Here is an 18,876-nt window from a genome sequence, read left to right as displayed (position 1 = left end):
ATTAATGTCATGCTAAAGGTCTGACTACTGCAAGAAGCATAGTCGAACTCTTTAGTGCCGTTCTAATCATGAGTCAGAACGACTCTGTATAAGGCCAATTATGTCTGTCCCATTTATACTTCCGATAATACGATTATATAATAGTTTTTATTCTAGGAAGAATAGAGGAAATAAAAAACATAAAATATAGTGATATTATTCAGCGAGAATTCCGAAAATTATATTTTCTCAGATCTCTAATGTAAGTTCATTCATACGAGAAGCGACAACGTTATTCATTCTTATTACTGTAATAGTACAAATTGTGGGATTTCTGAGAAGAAAGAGGACTAATAAATAGTTAACAAGTGTTTTCGTTGTAGGTTGTGGAAATGTTACGGTAACAAGAAAGTGTTTTATATTGATTTTCTTTCTGAATTGTTAAATTATAAAGCTTGCCAAGATGATGATGCAATATATGAAAGAGTTAGAACAGGTAATATACTTATATCATACACTATGGGGTAGGATAGTTGTCTTCTGAAATTTTCAGATTGACCCCTGAGTGCAGGGGCGTAATGTTTAGAAAATAAACATAGGAGAGGAAATGATTCTTTGATTTCGGGAAACTGTAATTAAAAGTTACAAACAATAGATTGAAGGCTCCTCCGAGCAGGCTTCAAATTAGTGGCATGCAAAAATCCGGGAGAAGTGAATTAATGCATAAAGAATAGTCTGTCAATTTTTAAAGAACGTTTTTCTTTCACTGTTCTTGCCTTAAATGATTCGCTATGAAGTTCCATGGTTTGTTATTACCCTAGAACATGCTCAAATAATTACGTACATATTGATAAAATATTAATATGTATTATCCCTAACTGAAAACTTACTCTGGAAATATAATGCTACTGTTGTATTATATGGAATTATAGGTATGTGTTCAGATGTATGGCATTAAATGCTCTATTGCCGGACCTCACGAGAATTAAAAAAAGGAACATTATTTAGTTTTGGCCTATGTTTAGCAGAAGAGGTCCACCTATTTTGTCTAAAAAAAAAAAAAAAAAAGGTACAATTTTGGTATTTTCTATTCACATTAGGTTAGGACAGGTCAGTTTAGTTTAGGTTAGTTTAGTTTATTTTATAGTATGTTAGTGTAGGGTTCCAGCATAATTTTCAAAAAAATGATAGAATTTTGCGTATTTCCTCTAAAATTAGGTTAGATTTGGTTACGTTATGTTACGCCTAATTACTTGCATCACCCATTTCTCTTATAAATTTTGTGTTCTTTTCGTGTTTCTGGATCCCTTCTGCTAAACATATTCCTTAGTTTCTCCCCCAAAGCACTAGGTAGTGATTATTCGAAATACAGTGTAGACGTATGGCATAAAAGCTAATGCATAAAACAGGAACCAACTTGTGCTACTTGATCATTAAAAAGCATGAATGGTATCTGACTTTCGAGAGGAGCGTATCAGAGGGGCTCGGACGTTTGCAAGAGGATGGGTCTAAGGGGGCAGGAGCGTCAGAGGCGGTGGGTATACGCATAAACGAGTATATTGGAAAAACACTTTATTCCTATATGTCATAAAATACGTGACTTACATGTTCTACAGCTTTGGGAAAGATACTAAATGTCATCCAAAATAGTACCAAAATGTACTAAATTACAGGGCTCATAGCGAGTCACTTTTTAAAAGTAAAAGTTACTGTTTTGGGAGGTAAAGTGACTTTTTCGTGTTTTTTATGTTTTGCATTGGCAGTTTTCTAAGAAAAGTATTATAAAAATAAATGGAAAAAGGCAGAAACTTGTTACTTTACTCTTCTAAAAGCTTCAGTACTTGCTACCACATGTGAAACAGTCACCTTTATTCTCACTTGAGCTTTTATTCTTTGTAAAGCACAGTGGATGGTTGTTGGATGCTTAAACTCTCAAGGTGGGGTTAAGAACCCTTCTGTGTCTCTTTCTTCTATCATAATGGTCTTTTAGTTTTCTCTCGTAGTAGTTAACGTTCCGCTCAACGTTGTGTGGTTCATCATGTTCGTCTTGTATTATGCTTTTTGTATGTTCTTCTTACGAGTAGGTGATGAATTCGAATATTTCATGACTTTGAGAACTCTCAGTGCTAAGTTAACGTCTGGGATGAGCAAATTCAGAGATGGGCCAGAACTGATTCCACTTACTCAGAAGCTTCTTACATCTGCTAAGTCTGCTTACCGTAACTACAAAGCATACTTAGAAGACGTAAGAAAGGAGGAAGCTCATAGCGAAGTAAAGAAGAAAAGATGAAGCAAAACAACAAAAAAGAGAGAGGTGATGGAGAAATTGACAAAGGAGAAAAGGGCATGATGAGATTTTGGTCACTTTTCAACTGTTCACAGATCAGACCACTATGAGCCCTGAAATTAGATTAGATTTGGTTTGATTAGATGTTTTCTTCTTTTGTGTAGTTTCAATTCGTTTTTACACTTACAATAAACTGTTCACCTATTTAGTGGACTATACCTTTCACACAATTTCAACAACTGACACTCTTTATTTTTGTACAAGTCGATAAAACTCGAAACACGATAGGTGACAATCTTGTCATTTACTCACTGCTATTTCCATAAATTATAACAAGTGTACCTTTGCGCCAAATAGTCCCTTCGGCCTCCACATATAGTGCCGCTTATATCAAAAACAACTAACAATAACCCGTATTGCCTTAAATTCAACTATTCCTCTCTTCCTTACAAATCAAAATAAATTCTCCATTTCATCTGGTAAATTTTCTAAAGTTGATCCGGCGATACAGTAGTTAACCCTAAACGACTGTGCGAAAACCAGACCTTAAACCAACTTGTGTTAGGTTGTCATTAAAAAGAGAAAGCTAGCTAACCGAGTCAGGGGGAGCGCAGCGGGGGGTGTCCGCAAGGAGCAGGCGCGCGAGGGACGGAGAGCATGCGCATAAACGTGGATATTGAAAAGAACATATCTCATACGTTAGAGCACTTGTAGTGGTTTTTCATTAGCAGATACACTTATATATATATATATATATATTTCAAATTTGGTACATGATTGCAGATTAACTCCGCTGATATATTTGTAAGTATGTTACACAGTCGTATTTAACATGCGATCATACATTTTAACCGTGGTGGTTTTACATTAGTAAAATAAAGTAGGCCTACTGGTTTCTTACATTGTGCAGACATGCTCCGACAGAGAAGATTTACAATCTTCTTTTATATGCACTCAGTCATTTCAACCGTAAATTTACTTCTACGGGGAATTCTGCACCAGTAGCCAAGTTCATAGTATCTTCTTTGATGGGCATTCTTAGACACATTAACATTGCAAAGAAATCTATCTATGGGATCGCAGTTGTTCATTGGGAGAGTGCTCAGCTCACCTCTGGTACGTGGGATTCCTAGTTCGATCCCAGCTCTCACCAAGTGGTCTTCGTGATGGATGAACGGTGCGGATTTAGGATAGGGATTCATACTTAATTTATGCATATATATATTTCTTTACTACATCGGCTGTTTGTAGCTTAAAACGGTCTTTTTTGGTGTATGGAACTGTATTTCTTGCTGCAGAATCACCGTAGAAGGGGTATGCCAGAATATTGTACAAAAAACTACAAACTGGCTACTGAAAAACACGAATGCCATCTAACTGAATCAGAGCAGGAATGCAGCAGAGGGACCCCCGCGGGAGTACGTCCGTAGAGGGAAGGCGCGTCAGCAGTAAAGGGATACGCATAATCGAGACGGCGAAAAAACACTGTATATGAAAAAATGGAAACTTACATATCGGATTATGTATTCGCCAAGTTATTATGGACGTTAGACATAAAATTCTGAGGTGTTTTCATTGCTTACACATTAGTGTTCCAAAATAACTATCACACTACTTACATAAATTTTATTAATTTGGGGGATCCCTTAACACGGATACCGTACTCGTCTATGGTTAAACATCATGAGTTAGCACTCCAAATATTTAACTTCACCTCACTTTTCTTTATATAGTGCTTGGTGGTTACTTTATGGAAAAATTGATGCTTAATAAATTAGACTTTCATTAATGTATTTCTAGGTATGCTTGTGGTGTAAATTTAATAGGAAATGATAGGATAACAATAGAAATAAGTGCAGGGCTCTTATTAAACGCTTGCAGGAACACGGGTTTAAAATTAAATGCAGGGAAAACTAAATACATGGAAGTACGTCAGGATCGTAATACGGCAAATTATGGATGCGTAAAAAAAATATCGAATAATACTTTTGATAAAGTGGATACTTTCAGATATCTAGGATCAATATTAACAGACGAAAACCATATTCACGAAGAAATTAAGTGTCGACTGAAAGCAGGCAATTCGTGTTATTATTCTGTAGTCTCCTTTATGGCTTACTACATTTAGAAGGAAAAAAAAATGTATATATATATATATATAATCTAGGCTGAGACAATTAGATTCATTAATCCTACAAATTTCTTATGTTCGACGTAAACATACTATAATTTATTATGCACAACAATTATTTATTTCAAAAGAATTGACTTATTTACCTGCACATCCAAGAACTTGTGGCAATGCATTCCAGCGAGAAGTATAATACGTCTTTAGAATTTTGTCGAGTCATCCATGCATACTTTTAACTCAAATGTTATTGCTATTGTTCTGACAATAAAAGAGTGAATTTTCGAAGTTTAGTAACCAATTTATTTCTTTTATTAACAGACAACTAAAACTCTAACATCAACAATAACAGAGAAGAGAAGAAATAAACAAAATCCGTTTCTATCGGTGGAGTTAACTTCAAGAGGAAGATTTTATGCAATTCTATCTGTTAATCTTATTTATTTATTTATTTTATTAGTAATTCACAGGTGTATTGCTATGTATATGGAACAGTACAATAAACGATGAATATTGTATATACCTCTAAGATCATTTACGTAGTTAGTTTTCTTTAAGATTATAGAATTTATCGTTTGATCAGTCTAGATATCTTTTATTGATATATTTATCATATTTCGATCATACAGATTCTATGAACGTCTATTCATATAATAAAAAAAAATTCACGGTAATACCCATTCACGGATTTTAATATTATTCAATATTCAACAATTCGCAGATGTCTGTAATACATATCACTTAGTTAACAGGTGCTTTACATAAATAACAAACATATCATCACATTTCACGTAGAGCATTCATTTTACATATGATTCGGATATTTAAGCATACGGACACATTTTCAGATTCAAATTACTATTATCCGTACATTCTATCACCGGCATCAATTAAGTTTGAACATATTTAAATCATCATATATTATCAACTAATGAAAGAAAACCTACCCTAACTAACCTACACTAACTTAACCTAAATATTTTATTCAAAGCACTTCAATTTCATAGTACATTCAAACTATTATATTTCCGTGAGGTATTAACCGTATTGTTATCTAGACTGAAGCATATGAGACAATTACTATATCGAATAATAATAAGTCATTGCTCAAAATCAGCGATTAGTCCATTATAGTATATAGCTAGTATAATGAGTATTCACTGTTCGTTTACTGTCAAAATTTCCATATCTACGATCAACAACATGGATGACTATGTGGAAAAGACACTCATATAAATCTTTCAGAACATATTTGCGATAAGGTTAAATTTTACTCCTCCATAGGCCTACCCGGGCTTGTGCAACTACCGGTATTTAGCTTCGCATGGTCAAGAAGTGAGATTTCCTCTGCAAAACTAACATCACTATAAACAGTTTAAATTTCCAAGATAATTGTTATAGTTAAAGTCACAAAGTCAGTACAAAATGGCAGCGTGCGTCTGAATCCCCATGAAATTTTATGTTTAAATTTATTTATATCACTTACATAATCGGCAAGTACCTATATTTCTAAAATTTACTAAGATTGTTCTAAAGACAATTTTTCCTGAGGTTTATGGTCTAATTGCCCTTTTTCGGGTAGAATTTCGAAGTTTTGGTACTGCCTTATAAACACGAACTTACTTCACTTTTACTTACTTTTCACTGCACCGGAAGTCATAGCGCCCTCTAGGACAACTACTATTATTGTAACATATTTCCAGAGTTATATATATATATGTAATTATTAAATCTCGTATTATTTCACTTCCTAAATTTCTAATTTAACTTCTAAATTCCGCTTTTGTCCCTTTTCTGTACATCCACAATAAATTTTATACTTAATTTGAACTACTGCACTTCCCGTTTCCTATTTCCGGAAGAAAATAAACAACGGAGGATTATGCTTTCTTGACAAGCATAGTTACTTTCGGGCAGAGTTTCGAAAAACTTGTAGTCGGTAAGTTCCCTAATTTAAGATACATTAAATTTTACTAAATTTTAAGGAAATAAAACACAACTTACATGATTACTATACGTTTAACACAGATAGGCCTACTTTATTCACTCAGTTCGTGAATATGTATATTATGTGTTTCTGCTCTGCATATCTAATCAACGCTATAATTATCCTCTTGAACCTTGTTTACATGCTATAAAAGGGAATTTTGTATTATAATAAACAATCCTAAATGCCGATAGTGTAATGCATAATCATAAACATAGTCAGCAGCCGTATTGTGTTCACCAGCTGTTGCAGATTAAGGATATATGGACCATAATACTTCCTCTCGAAAATAACCCATAGGTTTATCAGTTACTTAGTAATATACAATCTACGCTTTTATATATATATAAACGTACAAAATAATATTGTTACTGTTTACGGTAACAGTGAACTGTAACAATGTTCCCCGACGATTGGAGAAAAAAAAAAAAAATAAATAAATAAAAAGATTTTTTTTTTTTATTTGGGATTTTGTAATAACTCTCGTTTCTTTTCCGCCGAACAATCGAACAATTTGATATTCGACAAATTTTGACTTGGAACTTCTTTCCCATTTAAATCTGTTAGAGCTACATAGTTATTTTGTTTTCTTTTTACAATATACGGGCCGCTATATGTCGGCATATATTTATGAATCATTTTCTTATACGCGTCAGATAAGAAGTGAGTTTTAACCATCACCAAATCTCCTATCTGTATTTCTACTGGGTTTACTAACTTTGACTGCTGTTTTCGTTTTCTTTTCGTTAAGAATCTAGGGGTCACCTGGATAAATCTCTTTGATTCATTTACTCTTACTAATTCTGATGGCCATGGGAAATTTTCTTTAAATTTTTGAGTTGCTGAGAATGACATAAATAATTCTGCCGGTGTACTATCAATGCTACTATTGTAGGAATAATTAAGAAGGTCTTGAGCCGTCTTCAACACTTCTTTCCATTTCGTATGATTGTTCTGGCACATTAATCGGATTATACGGTTAAGTTCTCGATGCGAGCGCTCCACTATCCCGTTCCCTTTCGGGTTGTATGGGGTAGTTAAAACATGTTTTATTTTATGTTCCTCACAATATTTCTTCCACTTCTCCGAAAGAAATTGGGGGCCTTTATCCGAGACGATTTGATTAGGATATGGAGCAATGTAAAAATAATCTTTTTCTAAGACTCTAATAATTTCTGTAACTGTAGATGTTTTAAGCGGTAAATAGCATACAAAACGGGAATATACATCAACAATAGACAAAATGAAATAGTACCCAAAACTACATGGAAGTTTCCCCACCAAATCGATGCACAACTTTTGATGTGGTCTATCCGCCTGGATATGTACATCTTCTCGCGCTAGTACCTGATTCGAAAATTTTGTGCGAGCACATAACTCACAATTCTTGATATACTGTGTATACATTTGCTTCTGTTTTCGCCAAAAGAATAGAGTTCTCGTTAATTTCATACATTTGTTTATTCCAAAGTGTCCAACATTATGGATATATGATATTATCTTATCTGTTAATGCCATAGGAATCACAAGTAACCAAGGGTTAAATTTAGACCTTCTTATAAAAAGTACATTTTCTACCACCCTTATATTTTCGCAATTTGGATTTTCATTCAGGCGTTGTTTCAACTGTTGGCAATACCCGTCAGACGCTTGTAAATCAATTAATTCCTGATATTCGAAACAATCTTTAGCATCATATGATACGAAGTTTATATAATAGTTGCTTGGATCACTATCTACTTCTGGTGTATTCCGACTCAATATATCGGCTATTTCGTTATCTTTCCCTTTTATATGTTCGAACTTTAAATCGAAACGTTGTAATTTTAGCAATATTTTCGTAGTTCTATAATCTAAATTTTGCAAGGTGAAAGCGAACATTACAGCACGATTGTCGCAATGCACTACCACTTCCCGACCTAATATATAATATGAGAATTTTTCACACAAAAATAACACTGCTAATAATTCCAATTGGAAAATCGAATATGAGATTTCATTTACTTTTAATTTCCTACTAGCATATTCAATAACTAGAATATCTCCGTTGTCATTATATTGCGCAAGATATCCAGCAAGATTCTCCAGTGACGCATCTGTAAACAAATGAAATGGCTTATCGAAGTCAGGTTGACTTAATGCGGGTGGCTCACTTATTAATATTCTCAGCTCTCTGAATAACTCTAAAATTTCTGGTGTTAAAACAAACTTATTCGTTTTTTTCAAGAGATCAAATAGAGGTGATGTCAAGGCAGCAAAATCCGGAATAAACTTCCTTCTCCACGACAGTAGCCCAAGGAATGACCTTAACTTTTTCTTAGTAGTAGGAATTGGAAAGTTTTTAATAACGTCATTCTGTTTAGGATTTGGTTTAACCTCTGTCCCATTTATTATATGTCCTAAGAATAAAGTTTCTTTCTGAAAGAAATTACACTTCTTGAAGTTTAATGCAAAATTACCTAGTTCTAAAATTTTGAAGATATGTTCCAAATGATTAAAATGATCCCCTATACTATTGCTAAAACACAAAATGTCATCCAGGTATATCACTACGAAATTTCTAGTATCTAACCCGAAATAAGAATTCATTATATTCTGGAAAACACTAGGACTTGACTTCAGCCCCATTGGTAAAACACAAAGGACGTATTGTCGCCCTAAGTAAAGAAAACTAGTATATTTATATGAGTCAGGATGCAGCTGAATCCCATAGTACCCCATGGTAGCATCCATAGAGCTGAAGATTTTTGAACCCGCAATTCGCGTAAGGATCTCATTAATAGGCTCCACCTGGATTTTTGGTGTTATTACTTTTAAATTCAGTAAGCGGAGATCAATTACCGGTCTAATGCCTCCCGATGGCTTTCTTACACAATGAATGGGATTGCGATAACTGCTGGGACTTTCTTTGGCAATACCTAAATCAATCCATTTTTGTATCTCACACTCGAATTCCGCTTGCATCGCTTGTGGTATTGGATATAACTTTCCAACAACGGGAATTTGATCTGTCAGTTCAATTTTGTATGGTTCGCAACGAATGGGCTTTGGGTATTCACAGAAAAGAAATTTATACTTAAGTAACAACTGCAATAGTTTATCGCGCGTATCCTCATCTAAATCATAACGTTCTTTAACATAATTTCGCAACTCTTCCTCAGAAATTTCTCCATAATTATTAGATTTCGATATATTTTCCTTAGTTAAATATTTATTCTCCTTTTCAATAGCTACCGAATTTTCTTTACCTAGATAGTTTTGGGATTCATCTTCTATACGCACTGACAATATTTTCGGATACGAAATATCAAGTACAATAGTTTGTAAATTGTCACTCTCTAACACTAACTGTTTATTTTTATTATCCAATATTGCTTTAAATTTTACAAAGAAAGGGGATCCCAGTAGTAAATCAGCCTTCATATCTTTTATCACAAATACAGGAACTTTAAATAAATTTTCTTGAATATTAATAGTCAGCTCTGTCGATCCTTTCACTGTAAAGTTTTCTTTTCCGGCGAATGCACTCAACTGCATCCTTGACACTGGCTTCAATTTGGCCGAAGGATACAAATTTTGTAAGGATAACCATATATTATTGTTTAACAAATTCAATTCTGCGCCAGTATCCAGGATACAGTTTAGATGCATTCCTCCTATATCGCAACCAACTATTGGTGATGGGAAAAATTCTACATTTGACTCATTATCCTGATTATTTTCCTTTAACACGAACCGCGTAATAAATTTCAAAGGCTCTGATTCAGATTTTAGATCTTCTATTTCTACATTATTTTCTAGTTGTGGGGAGAGAAGTTCCATTAAGCAGACGTCGTTCTCCCCTAAGGACGACTGCTTACTATGTTTTCCGATCGAGTTACAGTTCCAGCCGACGAATTATAAGAACTTCCCGAATTTACACCGATCGCAGAATATGGAGGATTTAAGGCAGAAGTTACCGTGGTAATTACAGGAACCGATAAAGGCGGATTAAACATTGTTACTGTTGGAAAATGGCCGTAAGGTGGTTAAAATCCATAAACAGTAGAAGGTAAGTATGGAGGAGGAATCATAGTGTAATCAGACACGGATACAGGAGTTGATCCCCCAGTAAGAAAAGGATTACGGTTTTGACAAGAATTGTCAATCCTAATTCTACCATTCCCATTTCTATAATTTACTCGATTGTTACCATTTCGGTTGGGCCCAAAATTTCGATTAGTATTATTATTAAAGTTACCTCTTCTGTACTTATTCCCCAGTACAGGTTCTGTTTGTACAGCATTGTCCATTTTCACTTTCTTTGCTTGTTCAACACTAGTTTGCCTAATCATAGGTTTCTTCATCGCGGTTTTGAAATAATTAAAATTTTGTTTGTCCATATTCGAAGGATGACCTTCCATGTCTTCCAACCTTAATGTCAGTTCCTGAACTGTATTTACACTTCCTAATTTAAATATTTTAGCCTCTTCCGCAGGTAAACAATCTAAAATTAAATCTTTGAGTTCTTGTTCAGAAGGATAACTAACCACGGAATGGTAAGTATCAATTATGTACCATACAAAATCGGACAACGAGGCAAACTTTGATTTATCATACCTTAGAGAATAGAGCCGACGCTTTTGTGCCCTCTCTACTCTCGAAGAAATGTATTGGCGCTTAAAAAGCTTTAAGAAATCTTTGAAAGTCTTAATTTTCTCCTCCACACTCCTATACCATGTCTTGGCGGATTTTTCCAAGCACCTATTTATGATGTATCTCCTATCTTTCTCCCTAAGCTTGTACATTTTCATTGTTTGTAATAAATCATCTAAGAAGATTCTAGCAGCACCCGGGCTTTTACCATCAAATTTAGGGAAGTGATGTAAATTCTTTAAATAATCCCCACATCGTCTTCCTGATGCTTTATCCTCCGAATTACTCTCATCCGTACTCTCATCATAATTCTTTTTACTCTTTCGGTTTTCTTTTCTTTTACAACCGGAATTACTATTTTCTCGACAACTTACACATCGGTTCACTGTTAATTTTCGCGTTTTCTTTGAATTCCGAGATACTTCATTATTTGAATAGCAAGTGTTTTCATTATAATTGCTCTCGTCTTGTTCCGTACTATCTACAGAAATAGATAGGTCACTATCATGATCACTCGTCTCCGAGACTACTCCTTTAACACGTGTTTTACATGCATTTCGTCTTTTAATCGACTTCCCGTCATTTTGCCTCGAGGTCGAAGCTATCGGTTTACTAATAGACGGAAGGCCAATTTCCCTATTTAGTCTCCCTTCGGTTCCGTCCTGTATTCCCGGCTCGGTAGCATATTTTTCGAACTTAGCATTCAGTTGACTTATATTTTCTTTGATAATATCTTCACATGTAGTCTGCACTTCCTGAACTTTCCTATCCATTATTCGATCCCATCTCTTTTCTCTTTCGGCACATTTCTCCGAATTAATTCTAATTTCTTTAACCGTTTCCTGTTCTAATAGTTTTACATTGACCGAAATTGTCTCATTTGCTTCTTTCAGTTGATTGTACTGTTCCCTAACTTGTCCTAAATCTGTTATACAATTTTCCTGAAAACTATTTACCTCCACTCTTAACTTATCAAAATCATTTGCTAACACATTCATTTCAGTGCCAATATTTTCCGAAATCGATACAATATTTTGACCTAATTCTTTTTCCATATTTGATAAATTTTCTTTAGTTTTGTCCAAATCACCTTTAACCTTATTTATACCTTCAGCACATTTAGTTTTTGTTTCATTTAAACTTTCAGTCAATTGAGTTTTTACCATTTGGATTTCCGATCTTACCGCTAATAACTCAGTGGACACCTTCTTATCTAAATTACCAATGGATACTTTCATTGAGTCAATATTCGAATTTACTTCAGCTTTGACTGCTTTCACTTCTGAATCTAAATTACCAATGGATACTTTCATTGAGTCAATATTCGAATTTACTTCAGCTTTGACTGCTTTCACTTCTGAATTAACCGATTTTATTTCCACTGTCACACTATCAATCTTCGAATTAACCTCAGTTATCATTCGATTTTGATTAGCTATTAAATCTTTTAAAGTTTCGAGAAGAGGTCCTCCTCCAATCTCAATCTCCGGTATTTGCTTTCGATGGCCAACTCCAACCCCCCTAGGGTTGCAGGATTCACCGACCATTTGGGATCTTCCGTCACTAATGATGCTATTATTAGCATCATGACCAATAGACTGAGCGATTTCATGTGATCTATCACTTGCTCTTATTTCTTTATCACACGTTTCACATAACCATTGTCCACCATTTTGTTTGATCAAATCAATGTCGTCTTTCGACATCCCAATACAAGTTACATGGAAGAATGTGTTACATTTATCACACCCCACTGATTCTTCCTCATTTGCATTTTCTTTACGCTTACAACACTTATAAAGTCTTGGATCAATATTACTAGCACCGCCAGTAACAATCATTACTTCATAGAACATTCAGTTGCACAAATCCCAGGCAAGCATATGAAAGGATTAACACCATAAATTGAACATTTTATTATTATTATTATTATTATTTTTAACCTTATCGCTTCTCACCAGAAATGATCATCCCACCTTATCGTTATATCCTGGCTAAAGGGTCGCCACTTTATGTAGTCTCCTTTATGGCTTACTACATTTAGAAGGGAAAAAAAAAATGTATATATATATATATAATCTAGGCTGAGACAATTAGATTCATTAATCCTACAAATTTCTTATGTTCGACGTAAACATACTATAATTTATTATGCACAACAATTATTTATTTCAAAAGAATTGACTTATTTACCTGCACATCCAAGAACTTGTGGCAATGCATTCCAGCGAGAAGTATAATACGTCTTTAGAATTTTGTCGAGTCATCCATGCATACTTTTAACTCAAATGTTATTGCTATTGTTCTGACAATAAAAGAGTGAATTTTCGAAGTTTAGTAACCAATTTATTTCTTTTATTAACAGACAACTAAAACTCTAACATCAACAATAACAGAGAAGAGAAGAAATAAACAAAATCCGTTTCTATCGGTGGAGTTAACTTCAAGAGGAAGATTTTATGCAATTCTATCTGTTAATCTTATTTATTTATTTATTTATTTATTTTATTAGTAATTCACAGGTGTATTGCTATGTATATGGAACAGTACAATAAACGATGAATATTGTATATACCTCTAAGATCATTTACGTAGTTAGTTTTCTTTAAGATTATAGAATTTATCGTTTGATCAGTCTAGATATCTTTTATTGATATATTTATCATATTTCGATCATACAGATTCTATGAACGTCTATTCATATAATAAAAAAAAAATTCACGGTAATACCCATTCACGGATTTTAATATTATTCAATATTCAACAATTCGCAGATGTCTGTAATACATATCACTTAGTTAACAGGTGCTTTACATAAATAACAAACATATCATCACATTTCACGTAGAGCATTCATTTTACATATGATTCGGATATTTAAGCATACGGACACATTTTCAGATTCAAATTACTATTATCCGTACATTCTATCACCGGCATCAATTAAGTTTGAACATATTTAAATCATCATATATTATCAACTAATGAAAGAAAACCTACCCTAACTAACCTACACTAACTTAACCTAAATATTTTATTCAAAGCACTTCAATTTCATAGTACATTCAAACTATTATATTTCCGTGAGGTATTAACCGTATTGTTATCTAGACTGAAGCATATGAGACAATTACTATATCGAATAATAATAAGTCATTGCTCAAAATCAGCGATTAGTCCATTATAGTATATAGCTAGTATAATGAGTATTCACTGTTCGTTTACTGTCAAAATTTCCATATCTACGATCAACAACATGGATGACTATGTGGAAAAGACACTCATATAAATCTTTCAGAACATATTTGCGATAAGGTTAAATTTTACTCCTCCATAGGCCTACCCGGGCTTGTGCAACTACCGGTATTTAGCTTCGCATGGTCAAGAAGTGAGATTTCCTCTGCAAAACTAACATCACTATAAACAGTTTAAATTTCCAAGATAATTGTTATAGTTAAAGTCACAAAGTCAGTACAAAATGGCAGCGTGCGTCTGAATCCCCATGAAATTTTATGTTTAAATTTATTTATATCACTTACATAATCGGCAAGTACCTATATTTCTAAAATTTACTAAGATTGTTCTAAAGACAATTTTTCCTGAGGTTTATGGTCTAATTGCCCTTTTTCGGGTAGAATTTCGAAGTTTTGGTACTGCCTTATAAACACGAACTTACTTCACTTTTACTTACTTTTCACTGCACCGGAAGTCATAGCGCCCTCTAGGACAACTACTATTATTGTAACATATTTCCAGAGTTATATATATATATGTAATTATTAAATCTCGTATTATTTCACTTCCTAAATTTCTAATTTAACTTCTAAATTCCGCTTTTGTCCCTTTTCTGTACATCCACAATAAATTTTATACTTAATTTGAACTACTGCACTTCCCGTTTCCTATTTCCGGAAGAAAATAAACAACGGAGGATTATGCTTTCTTGACAAGCATAGTTACTTTCGGGCAGAGTTTCGAAAAACTTGTAGTCGGTAAGTTCCCTAATTTAAGATACATTAAATTTTACTAAATTTTAAGGAAATAAAACACAACTTACATGATTACTATACGTTTAACACAGATAGGCCTACTTTATTCACTCAGTTCGTGAATATGTATATTATGTGTTTCTGCTCTGCATATCTAATCAACGCTATAATTATCCTCTTGAACCTTGTTTACATGCTATAAAAGGGAATTTTGTATTATAATAAACAATCCTAAATGCCGATAGTGTAATGCATAATCATAAACATAGTCAGCAGCCGTATTGTGTTCACCAGCTGTTGCAGATTAAGGATATATGGACCATAATACTTCCTCTCGAAAATAACCCATAGGTTTATCAGTTACTTAGTAATATACAATCTACGCTTTTATATATATATAAACGTACAAAATAATATTGTTACTGTTTACGGTAACAGTGAACTGTAACAATTCAGTTCAAAATCTCTATTAATATTTCTTTGTGAATTAATAGATTTCACCCGAAAATTTTCAAGATCTTGTCATCCATAATCTTCATCAATTATTTAGCATCTAATATGGCATAAAGCTGAAGTTTCCTATTTACTTATCTAGTTGTATCCCAGTTGATGCTATACATTTATCTATTAGAATTAATCAATCGATCGTATCTTTACTTTGAGGCATTGACACGTGGGTTTTCTCGGGATTCTCCCGTTTCGTCCCACTTTCTTCATTCCACCATTTCATTCATTTCTCATAATCACCGTCTCCTTTAGCCTAGCCGGTATAACTGTGGGAAGTTTCATTTCACATTTTTAATCAACTTCTGGAAAATGATGACTAGAAACGCTTATTCCGTTGATTGTGTCTGTAAGATTTTTACTGGACGGTTTCTGCTATAGCTTTGTTCACCAAGTTAAGTTACTCAAATGAAGTTCAAATCACTTTGTAACAAGGGAAGTATGAATGAGCTCATATCGAAACCTACCGTAAAATTTCACTCAGAGGAAGAAAGTCCCATAGAAAGACTACACTCAAAAAAGCAGCTGCGTTTTCGAAGTGGAATTAACCAAAATGGCAGATTGAAATGTCGCGTATCCATGTCCACAATTGCACAATACGTTCAGTACCACGCCTTGTAAACGGCCTGTTAATAATAAAAAGTCAATAACAACAATGTGGGCACATACCATACCTAAGGGGAAGTCGTACTGTAAGGTGATCCTTGACAGCAGCCATCTTGAATTCAGATCAAGTTTTGTAAATAGGAATAGGGCAATATGATACATGATTTTGGGCTAGAATTTAAGCAGAAAAACAATGGTAGTAATAGTTTTAAGATACGTGCATTTGGTAAAAAGTTACAGGCATATTTATTGTGTATGTTTCCATGTGAACATCTCCCGAATGAAGCAGCTATCCAACAAATTGTAAAATACAAAAATATTGGAAACACACTCTATATTTTCCCAATTTGTTCCAAATGTTGTTGAGCAAAGCTACACACTTGTAGGAGATTAGTCGGCAAATTTGGTCCAAATTGGTTGAATAGGGGCGGAGATAGACCAGATTATACGAAAATTTAGCCAAAATCGCTGATAACAAAATCGTTATATTAAATGCCGTATGTGCAGTTTTCCTCTGATCTGTCTCATTTCTGCTTTTCTTTCGTCCATCATTGAAATATATTGTGGAACTATCAAGTAGGAGTTACATTTCAACAACAACAACTTGTTTTTGTACAGCTGCTTCATTCGGGAGTTATGCACATGGAAACATACACTAAATGTGCCTATAACTTTTTACCAAATGCACGTATCTTAAAACTATTACTACCATTGTTTTCCTGCGTAAATTCTAGCCCAAAATCATGTATCATATTGCCCTATTCCTATTTACAAAACTTGATCTGAATTCAAGATGGCTGCTGTCAAGGTTCACCTTACTGTACGACTTTCCCTTAGGTATAGTATGTATCCACATTATTGTTATTGACTTTTTATTATTAACAGGCCGTTTACAAGGCGTGGTACTGAACGTATTGTGCAATTGTGGACATGGATACGCGACATTTCAATCTGCCATTTTGGTTAATTCCACTTCGAAAACGCAGCTGCTTTTTTGTGTGTGGTCTTCCTGTGGGACTTCCTTCCTCTGAGTGAAATTTTACGGTAGGTTTCGATATGAGCTCATTCATACTTCCCTTGTAAATACATTTTCACTGGTTCGTACTCGGAAAGAAACATCTTTTTATACTGGTTGTTTATGTAGAAAAATTTTTACACCCATTTCTTCGCGAGAGAGAGAGCCAATCTAACAATAACACAGTGAGAAATATCTGGAAACTAACAAAACATATACGAATGTCTAAATTCTTATAGTCTGTTTCTTTGATCTTTTTCTTTCCATAGGAACCGTTTGATCCTGAAGAATTTGTTGAACGTTTAGCGTGGCGGACTGTCGGAGGTCCAAGAGAAGAAGGTGATAATTTTGATCCGATTTTGCTCCATGATGCTTTTCTTCAGGCAATTAAGTAAGTATTGCTATATTTATTTCTGTTTATTAAATATTTTAATTAGAATTTGATACAGATAATCTAGAGCACATATTGAGCAAGCTTAGAACGTCGTAATTTTGTAACTTTTTGTCTTTATGCGTAATAGTATTTTTTCTTACTGTAATTCCAGCTTGCCAAAGTGAATTTTGCCATATATGAAATTAGATGTGATTATTAACAAATATATATTACCATGACGAAGAAAAATAGACGCTAGGACAAAGAAATACGTCCAAGACATCAAGGGCATTACCCCAGCGGTACCAGGATTTTCGAGAAGTTTACATAACACTAATCATTACATTAACAGGTTGACTGCTAAGGTGATTTGAGGGTACTGCTCCCAGGAGGCCATAAATTTCTTCTTACCTATGGCTCAATTATGGATAGCCATGTCAAATTTTTGTCGCGATATTTTGCTTCTCCCGAAAATGTACAAATGGGAGCCGAGCACCATATGTCATGTTCATGGTCTCACAGTAATTTGAGACAATGAGCATCATATATGATGCTCAAGAACCTGAATAGGTTAGTAATTTGTGATATCGAGCATGAGCATCATATATGGTGCTCATGGACCCACAGAAAAATAAGGTGAGCACCACATATGATGCTCATGGCAGTCAACCTGTTAAAGACGTAAATATTATACACAAGACATCTTCCGTAGTGAAAAGATCCTGTTTGAATCTTATTTTATCAGAACGAAGGATCCCAAATTAAACTTAGATAAAGAAATTTAAATAAGCAAGGAGATTTTATAATACACTATCCTTTAGTAAATATCAAAAGTACGTAGAAACCTAATAGAATCACATACTTATACTAACTTCGAAAATATGGCAACAATATACTGATGATAATAATATGTGAGTGTAACGCGAAAAATGTAAGTATTTGCTACACGTTCAATTCAAGGATACACAGCAGTTCTCTTCAGATATACAGCAATATACCGTAATTATAAGTGTTTAAGCGTTTATACCACATTACATTGTTTAAATACAAGAGTCAAAGGATGTAAATGAATTTTGATTTCAACCACCATTTGAAAATAGGCGTGTTGAAGGCTGCAGAATTAACAAGCTGAAATTATACTCAGAATATATTATATAATATGCATCAAGGTAAGAAACTATGACCTTTACTATTGAATTATGCATAAAATGCGTACACAAAGATATTACTAATTTTGTATTTAGTTGAATATTCGAATATTTCAACGTTGAAATTCTTGACGATGTTTCAAGAACGAACTATTTTTTTCTCAGGTCTACAGATCCCACATCAATTTTTTTCTTATATCTTGAAGCGAAGACCATTGTAGACTG

At 33.9% G+C, this 18,876-nt stretch overlaps 1 protein-coding gene across 1 annotated transcript in view; it reads left to right on the top strand.

Annotated features, from left to right (window-relative positions):
- The first annotated feature begins 313 nt into the window (after positions 1–313).
- Sec10 (Exocyst complex component Sec10) overlaps positions 314–18,876 on the top strand; it is a 92,780-nt gene continuing 74,217 nt past the window's right edge. Inside the window, exons 1-2 of the mRNA XM_081730450.1 lie at positions 314–475; positions 17,400–17,521. Coding sequence (XP_081586576.1) covers positions 443–475; positions 17,400–17,521 — 155 coding nt within the window. The 5' untranslated portion in view covers positions 314–442. The remainder of the gene's footprint in view (positions 476–17,399; positions 17,522–18,876) is intronic.

The sequence above is a fragment of the Thermobia domestica genome, chromosome 11 (assembly GCF_964235325.1).
Source record: "Thermobia domestica chromosome 11, izTheDome1.hap1.1, whole genome shotgun sequence".
Taxonomy (NCBI): Eukaryota; Metazoa; Arthropoda; class Insecta; order Zygentoma; family Lepismatidae; genus Thermobia; species Thermobia domestica.
Note: the sequence above shows the minus strand (reverse complement) of the source record. Positions and strands in the feature narration are given on the sequence as shown.